The following is a 9,481-nucleotide window of genomic DNA, read 5'->3' as shown; positions in this document are numbered from 1 at the left end:
CTCAAAGAGATCTGCCGCGATTTTTCAGAGCTCTGTCTTTTTATTTTGACAGTGATGCATTTCACAGCAAAACATTATAGAACTGTTACACTGAACACATAGTGCGGTGACTTCAAGCAATAATAATATTACTGAACAACTGAACATACCTGAGAGACAGCATCGCTGACGTGAACATTTTTAACATGCCCGCCCGTCTTCATAATCCCAGCAATAGTTTACGACTGCAGCCTATTACATGCTTTTATTTAGAAAGATGAGCATGTCCACATGCTCGGGATGAAGACGGGAGCGAAGTCTATTTACAATAAGTCCCGCCGTGGAAAACACCCTCTCCGACAGCACAGATGTGGCGGGCACACACAAGGAAGCACTCGCTAATTTTGCCAGTTGGGGATATTTGTTGTCGTTGGTTTTCCACCAGAACAAAAATCTATAAAAGCTATACGAAAGCTTTTCCTCGCAGAGTTTACATTGTACCTCTGTGTCACTTGTTTTTTTGAAATAGCTCCACATGGAACTTTTTGACGGTTGCTTCAGTAATCTCTCCATCATATCTTCTTCTCTGTTTGTTTCCTTCTACAGCCTGGCATCTAGCCCGCCACACTGTGTATCATCAAATGCTACGCTGCCCCCGTGCGGAAGGCGCCAGTAATACAACATATTTTTTTTCCAGATACGATGAACTATTCGATTTTTTATGATTTAATGAATATTCGAATATTCGAAAATCGATGCCCATCCCTATTAGCAACAGGGCTAAAGGTTGTATGCATATAATATCCTCTTTAACAGTTGCGTATGGTTTTACAGTGACCAGGTCAAAGGTTGTATAGGTTCTTAAAAATTGCCCGTGTGTGTGTGTGTGTGTGTGTGTGTGTGTGTGTGTGTGTGTGTGTGTGAGCAGACGGGTCGGTGGGTCAGTCCATCCCCATCGTTCTGACCCAGCAGGAACTGGCAGCTCTGGTTCAGCAGCAGCTACAGGATGTCCACAGCCAACCAGAACCAGAGCCAGCAGAACCAGAACCACAGCATAGCAACGTGCCCACAGGTACACACATCAGTCAGCAAGAACCTTGTTTTAAAAGCAGTTTAAAGGTCAGAGGTCACAGCGCTGCCTGTCTGTACATTAACTATCAACAGCAGCTCCAACTGTTAATAATCACTTATCAATATCATTGATTATTTGCTTCATCTGTCTGTAAACATTTCTCCTTTATGTTCATTTATTATATCTGAACTCCATTTCCCAGAGGGCCTTGCTCCAGCAGACAGCCTCAATGACCCGGCAGCAGAGAGCAACGGACATGAGCTGACATCATCAGCAGTGACCAGCGCCGTTGCCCGATTGGCCAGTACGTTTGGCCCCGCCCATCCTCTGACAGCCAGCCCGGCTAAGATTCATCCCGCCGCCGCGCTCACAGAGGTGACCAATGGCATCGCAGCAACCGCAGGGGTGAGACACCGTCCCGCAGGGCGACAGGAGGGGGCAGGGCGGGGCTAACAGCACGCTAACAACATGCTAACTGTTTGTGTGCAGAAGCAGGGCGTCCAGGTGAGGTCATCAGCGAGGGACAGCCAGTGGTACGACGTCGGCATCGTCAAGGTGACCAACATGGTGGTCACACATTACTACGTCCCCTACGAAGACAACATGGCCGACGTAAGAACGGAAATCTGCTGAGCCGCTCTTCTGTTGAGATAGCTATGAATTCTGGGGTTATTGATTATGTTATTGGTTATTGATTATGTTATTGGTTATTGATGAGGTTATTGGTTGTTATTGATGAGGTTATTGATTATGTTATTGGTTATTGATGAGGTTATTGGTTATTGGTTATTGATTATGTTATTGGTTATTGATTATGTTATTGGTTATTGATGAGGTTATTGGTTGTTATTGATGAGGTTATTGATTATGTTATTGGTTATTGATGAGGTTATTGATTATGTTATTGGTTATTGATTATGTTATTGGTTATTGATGAGGTTATTGGTTGTTATTGATGAGGTTATTGATTATGTTATTGGTTATTGATTGTGTTATTGATGACGTTATTGATTATGTTATTGATGAGGTTATTGATTATGTTATTGGTTATTGATGAGGTTATTGGTTGTTATTGATGAGGTTATTGATTATGTTATTGGTTATTGATTGTGTTATTGATGACGTTATTGATGAGGTTATTGATTATGTTATTGGTTATTGATGAGGTTATTGGTTATTGATGAGGTTATTGTTAATGATGAGGTTATTGATTATGTTATTGGTTATTGATGAGGTTATTGGTTATTGTTATTGATGAGGTTATTGATTATGTTATTGGTTATTGATGAGGTTATTGTTATTGATTATGTTATTGGTTATTGATTATGTCATTGATGAGGTTATTGATTATGTTATTGTTATTGATGAGGTTATTGATTATGTTATTGTTATTGATGAGGTTATTGATTATGTTATTGTTATTGATGAGGTTATTGATTGTTATTGATGAGGTTTTTGATTATGTTGTTTTTGATGAGGTTATTGATTGTTATTGGTTATTGATGAGGTTATTGATTATGTTATTGGTTATTGATGAGGTTATTGATTATGTTATTGGTTATTGATTATGTCATTGATGAGGTTAGTGATTATGTTATTGTTATTGATGAGGTTATTGATTATGTTATTGATGAGGTTATTGGTGAGGTTATTGATTATGTTATTGTTATTGATGAGGTTATTGATGGTTGGTTATTGGTGAGGTTATTGATTAGTTATTGTTATGATGAGGTTATTGATTATTGGTGGTTATTGGTTATTGATGAGGTTATTGATTATTTTGGTTATTGATGGGTATTGTTATTGAAGTTATTGGTATTATGTCATTGATGAGGTTATTGATTATGTTATTGTTATTGATGAGGTTATTGATTATGTTATTGTTATTGATGAGGTTATTGATTATGTTATTGGTTATTGATGAGGTTATTGATTATGTTATTGTTATTGATGAGGTTATTGATTGTTATTGATGAGGTTTTTGATTATGTTGTTATTGATGAGGTTATTGATTGTTATTGGTTATTGATGAGGTTATTGATTATGTTATTGGTTATTGATGAGGTTAGTGATTATGTTATTGTTATTGATGAGGTTATTGATTATGTTATTGGTTATTGATTATGTTATTGATGAGGTTATTGGTGAGGTTATTGATTATGTTATTGTTATTGATGAGGTTATTGATGGGGTTATTGGTTATTTATGAGGTTATTGGTGAGGTTATTGATTATGTTATTGTTATTGATGAGGTTATTGATTATGTTATTGGTGAGGTTATTGGTTATTGATGAGGTTATTGGTGAGGTTATTGATTATGTTATTGGTTATTAATGAGGTTATTGATTATGTTGATGAGGTTATTGGTGAGTTTATTGATGAGGTTATTGATTGTTATTGATGAAGTTATTGGTGAGGTTATTGATTATGTTATTGATGAAGTTATTGATTGTTATCTGTTATCGATCAATGTTACTGATTATGTTATTGGTTGTTGATGAGGTTGATTATGTTATTGATGAGGTTATTGATTATCTGTTATTGATGAGGTTACTGATTATGTTATTGGTTGTTGATGAGGTTGATTATGTTATTGATGAGGTTATTGATTATGTTATTGGTTATTGATGAGGTTATTGATTATGTTATTGATGAAGTTATGGATGAAGTTGTTGGTTATTGATGATGTCATTGGTAAATGATGATGTTATTGATGAAGTTATTGATTGTTACTGTTTATTGATGAGGTTATTGATTATGATATTGGTAAGGTTATTGATGAGGTTATAATGAGGTGATTGTTATTGGTGAGGTTATTGATTATGTTATTGATGAAGTTATTGATTGTTATCTGTTATTGATTATGTTACTGATTATGTTATTAGTTGTTGATGAGGTTGATTATGTTATTGATGAGGTTATTGATTATGTTATTGGTTATTGATGAGGTTATTGATGAAGTTATTGATTATCTTTTATTGATTATGTTACTGATTATGTTATTGGTTGTTGATGAGGTTGATTATGTTATTGATGAGGTTATTGATGAGGTTATTGATTATGTTATTGGTTATTGATGAGGTTATTGATTGTTATTGATGAGGTTATTGATGAAGCTATGGATTAAGTTGTTGGTTATTGATGAGGTTGATTGTTATTGATGAGGTTATTGATTATGTTATTGGTTATTGATGAGGTTATTGATTGTTATTGATGAGGTTATTGATGAAGTTATGGATGAAGTTGTTGGTTATTGATGAGGTTATTGATGAAGTTATGGATGATGTCATTGGTAAATGATGATGTTATTGATGAAGTTATTGATTGTTACTGTTTATTGATGAGGTTATTGATTATGTTATTGGTAAGGTTATTGATGAGGTTGTAATGAGGTGATTGATTGTTATTGATGAGGTTATTGATGATGTTATTGATGATGTTATTGGTGAGGTTATTGATGATGTGTCTACCTGCAGGATGACTCAGGTGTGGTGCCGGATTACAGTCAGATGAGGAAGGTGGAGCTGCAGCCGGGGACGGCCTATAAGTTCCGGGTGGCGGGGATCAATATCTGTGGCCGCGGGTCGTTCTCGGAGGTGTCTGCATTTAAAACGTGTCTTCCTGGTTTCCCCGGAGCGCCGTGTGCCATCAAGATCAGCAAGGTGAGACTGACTTCCTTCTCCATCAGTGGGGGTTCATGGGAAATGTAGTTTAGTCTCTAGAAACTCGTTAATCTTTGATCCTGGTTCTGCAGAACCTGGATGGGGCTCAGCTGACCTGGGAGCCTCCCGCCGTCACGTCGGGGAAGATCACTGAGTACTCGGTCTACCTGGCCATCCAGTCCAGCCAGGCCACCTCCTCCGGTTCTGGTCCGGCCCAGCTGGCCTTCATGAGGGTCTATTGCGGTCCCAACCCGTCCTGCCTGGTCCAGGCCTCCAGCCTCGCCAACGCCCACATCGACTACACCACCAAACCTGCCATCATCTTCCGCATCGCTGCTCGCAACCAGAAGGGCTACGGGCCCGCCACGCAGGTCCGGTGGCTGCAAGGTGAGAATCCTAGACAGCAACAATAAACAACAACAACAGTAAACATCCAGAAGGGCTCGAGAGAGAAATAATGGTGTGTTCACATCAAACGAGCTGTTTACTCGGGGGTCGTTTGTCTGGGCGGCTCTGGCTCAGAGGCAGAGCGGGCCGTCCACTAATCGGAAGGTTGTTGGTTCGATCCCCGGCTCCTCCTGTCACATGTGGAAGTGTCCTTGAGCAAGATACTGAATCCCGAATTGCTCCTGATGCTGTCGGTGAGTGAATGTGTCTGTAGTGTAAAAGCACTTTGAGTGGTTGGAAGACTAGAAAGGAAAATATACAAGTACAGCTCGTTTACTATTTACTGTGTGAGTGTGTGTGTGAGTGAGTGAGTGAGTGAGTGAGTGAGAGTGTGTGTGTGTGTGTGTGTGAATGAGAATGGACACAAGATGGAGGTAAAGTAGGAATTAAGAGGAACAACAAGTTGTTTCTTAACGTTTGATCAAACGGAATGATGTTATTATTGTTATTATTATTATTATTATTAATGATCTTATTGTCTCTGTCCTGTAGAAAGCAGTAAAGATGCCAAACCAGCAGTGAAGAGACCAGGAACGTCTCCTGATTTGTAAGAACTGATAATGTTCACTCACACAGTCCATTATTTAATGTGGTGGATCCCAACCTGAGGGTCTGGACCTCTCCGGGATACAAATATCCACAGTAGGCAGATGTCTCATCACCTCAATCTCTGCAGTCTCTGAGTTCACAGTTTATTGTTCAGTTTGAATATAAAAGATCCAAAATCAATAAATAAACAAACAACAGTTTATAATAATCAGACAAACAAACGTTTGGTATCAGGATCATCCAACAGACTACAAAGCTAAAAGAATGATTATTTGTGTTTTTTCCTCCAGTAAACCTGCTGGACCAAAGAAGTTCAGAACCGACCAATAGGAGGAGCCGACATTCTGCCGAGGACTGTGTTTACGGTTGTCTCAAGCTCCGCCCTGCAGCTGGAGGCGGGGCTCTGACAGCTTCCTGTCCCACAGGAAACAAATAAAATAAAAGACTTGTAGGATTTGTACATTATCGACCAATCAGAACTCTTCTTCTATAAAGTGTTTTTGGTTGTCATGGAGATGGTGACGGGGCAGAGTCCACAGCTTTTCACCTTCAAATGGAAAAATAAAGTTTGAGTTATTACGCGTAGATGTGTCTGTCTGTCTGTCTGTCTGTCTGTCTGTCTGTCCCGGTGTCTCTCGCCCTCTCGCTCTTTGACGTCATTAAAGGTCAAAGATCTCGGTGCTGTCTGGGGGCGGAGTTTAAACCAGCTCTGTTGTAAATTGTTTTCTTTGTCCAGCATCAAAATATTTACTTTTCCTTTTGTTTTATAAACATCTGTAAGAAAAGATAAATCATTTCTTCTTCTGTGGTTTCTGTTTCTTCTTTGTTTGTTGGCCGCAGTGACGGAGGTCACCCGTTGGGCAGTTTCTCTGAGCAGGAAGTGAATTATTTTTTCAACTGTTTAAAAAATCAAACCTGTTTGTGAATATTCTCTGGAACAATAAAGATTTTTAGAGCATTTTTTTTACTGACCGTGTAGAGTCCACTTCCTGTCATCACTTCCGACACAAGTTATAATCCGTCACATTTTAGATTCTGTGTGGTCGGCAGTAGCCAGTTAATGTATTAAATAAACTTCCTCCATAAAGCAGTTATCATTGTTAGTGGCGGAGTCCGCCAGTCCCGCCCTGGATTCAGATCACCTTCACAGGAAACACTGCAGCCTCTAATGCAGAGCTGGATTAACTTACTGCTAATGCTTCCACCGCTGGCTGTCGAGGTGGTGTCCAGCAAACGATGTGGGCTTCATTGATAACTGGAAGCCTTTTTGGGGAAAACCTGGTCTGATTAGGAGAGACGGCATCCATCCCACTTTGGATGGAGCGGCTCTCTTATCTAGGAATATGGCGAAGTTTATCTCTAAAACCTGACAGTCCAGAGTTAGGACCAGGAAGCAGAGCTGCTGTCTTACACACTTCTCTGCGCTTTCTTTAGAACAGTCACCCACCCAAAACCCCATAGAGACTGTGTCTGTCCCCCGACCACCTAAACTATTTAAAGAAATAAAAACAAGAGGAGTTCAACATAAAAATCTAATAAAAATTAAAACTAACTCCTCAGTAGCACAAAATAAGAGAATGAAATGTGGGCTGTTAAATATCAGGTCTCTGTCCTCTAAAGCTGTTTTAGTGAATGAATTAATATCAGATTATGATATTGATTTACTTTGTCTTACTGAGACCTGGTTGTCCCACGAGGAGTATGTTAGCCTAAATGAATGCACCCCCCCCCAGTCATATTAATACTCACATTCCTCGAGGCACAGGCCGAGGAGGTGGAGTAGCAGCCATATATGATTCGAGCGTTTTAATGGACCCTAAACCTAAACTAAATTATAATTCATTTGAAAGCCTTGTTCTTAGTCTTTCTCACCCAAACTGGAAAATACTGCAGCCAGTTCTATTTGTTATAGTGTACCGCGCTCCTGGACTGTACTCTGATTTTATATCTGAATTCTCAGAGTTTTTATCAAGTTTAGTCCTTAAATCAGATAAAGTAATTATTGTAGGTGATTTTAATATTCATGTGGATGTACAGTGACAGCCTTAGTAACGCATTTATATCATTAATAGACTCAATTGGCTTCTGTCAGAGTGTAAATAAACCAACTCATTGTTTTAATCACACTCTTGACCTTGTTTTATCATATGGCATTGATATTGAACATTTAATAGTCTTCCCACATAATCCTTTCCTATCTGACCATTATTTAATAACTTTTGAATTCATACTATTAGATTATAAGCCATTAGGCAAAACTTCCTACAGCAGATGTCTATCTGACAGTGCTGTAGCTAAATTTAAGGAGGAGATTCCTTCAGTGTTTAATTCAATGCCATGTCTGAATTTAACAGAGTCCTATAACAACTTTAGTCCCTCTGAAATTGATAATCTTGTCGATAGTGCTGCAGGCTCACTACGATCAACATTAGACTCTATCGCTCCTATAAAAAGGAAATTTTTTTAGCACCTTGGTACAATCACCAAACCCGCCAGTTAAAACAAATAGCTAGGAAATCTGAAAGGAAATGGCGCTCTTCCAAATTATCAGAATATCGCTCAATTTGGCAAGATAATCTTAAAACTTATAGAAAGGCCCTCCGTAATGCCAGAGGAGCCTATTACTCAGCAATAATAGAAGAAAATAAGAATAACCCTAGGTTCCTCTTCAGCACTGTAGCCAGGCTGACAGAGAGTCACAGCTCTATCGAGCCACATATCCCCATAAACTTAAGTAGCAATGACTTCATGAGCTTCTTCTATAATAAAATTATTACTATTAGAGAGAAAATTAATCACCAACTGCCATCAACAGTTATCAGTGGCTCTCCAAGTTCAGGGACTTCTGCCAATGTAAACTTAGATATATATTTAGACTGTTTCTCTGCTATCGATCTTCATCAGTTAACTTCAATCATTTCTTCATCGAAGCCATCAACCTGTCTATTGGACCCGATCCCAACTAGGCTGCTTAAAGAAGTTGTTCCCTTAATTGGCACTTCTTTACTGGATATGATTAATCTTTCTTTATTATCAGGATATGTACCACAGTCCTTTAAAGTAGCTGTAATTAAACCCCTTCTTAAAAAGTCCACTCTTGACCCAGGGGTTTTAGCCAACTATAGACCGATTTCTAACCTCCCCTTCCTCTCTAAGATTCTGGAGAAAGTAGTCGCCAAAGAGTTGTGTGACTTTCTACATAACAATAGTTTATTTGAGGATTTTCAGTCAGGATTTAGAGTTCATCATAGCACAGAGACAGCTCTGGTTAAAGTTAATAATGACCTTCTGATTGCTTCTGACAATGGACTTGTCTCTGTACTTGTATTATTAGATCTTAGTGCTGCATTTGACACCATTGACCATAATATTCCTTTACAGAGACTTGAGCATCAAATTGGCATTAAAGGAATCGCACTAAGCTGGTTTAGGTCATACTTATCAGATCGTTCTCAGTTTGTACATGTTAACGATGAATCTTCAATAAATACTACAGTTAGTCATGGAGTTCCACAAGGTTCTGTACTTGGACCAATACTATTTACTTTATATATGCTCCCTTTAGGCAACATTATTAGGAATCACTCCATTAACTTTCACTGTTATGCAGATGATACGCAGTTATATCTATCAATCAAACCCAATGAAATTAATAAAATATCTAAATTACGAACATGTCTTAAGGACATAAAATCCTGGATGACCTGCAATTTTCTGATGTTAAACTAGAAAAAATTCTTGTTCTTGGCCCCAAAAACCTTAGAGACTCACT

At 38.5% G+C, this 9,481-nt stretch overlaps 1 protein-coding gene across 34 annotated transcripts in view; it reads left to right on the top strand.

Moving 5' to 3' along the window:
• Nucleotides 1–6,676, top strand: part of hcfc1b (host cell factor C1b) — a 29,179-nt gene extending 22,503 nt beyond the window's left edge. The window contains exons 22-28 of one of the 34 annotated variants that reach the window (XR_007887852.1): nt 908–1,051; nt 1,254–1,456; nt 1,541–1,977; nt 2,079–2,236; nt 3,146–3,164; nt 3,274–3,303; nt 4,217–4,703. Coding sequence is in view for 1 of the 34 variants with exons in the window: in XM_051426675.1 (XP_051282635.1) it covers nt 908–1,051; nt 1,254–1,456; nt 1,541–1,663; nt 4,528–4,713; nt 4,806–5,100; nt 5,653–5,707; nt 6,000–6,039 (1,046 nt within the window). In the remaining 33 variants the exon portion in view is untranslated. Of the gene's footprint in view, nt 1–907; nt 1,052–1,253; nt 1,457–1,540; nt 1,978–2,078; nt 2,729–2,885; nt 4,714–4,805; nt 5,101–5,652; nt 5,708–5,999 lie in introns of those variants that run through there. The other 33 variants (XR_007887851.1, XR_007887850.1, XR_007887849.1 and 30 more) reach the window with 33 other exon arrangements.
• The last annotated feature ends 2,805 nt before the right edge of the window (nt 6,677–9,481 follow it).

The sequence above is a fragment of the Dicentrarchus labrax genome, unplaced genomic scaffold (genome assembly GCF_905237075.1).
Source record: "Dicentrarchus labrax unplaced genomic scaffold, dlabrax2021, whole genome shotgun sequence".
Taxonomy (NCBI): domain Eukaryota; kingdom Metazoa; phylum Chordata; class Actinopteri; family Moronidae; genus Dicentrarchus; species Dicentrarchus labrax.
Note: the sequence above shows the minus strand (reverse complement) of the source record. Positions and strands in the feature narration are given on the sequence as shown.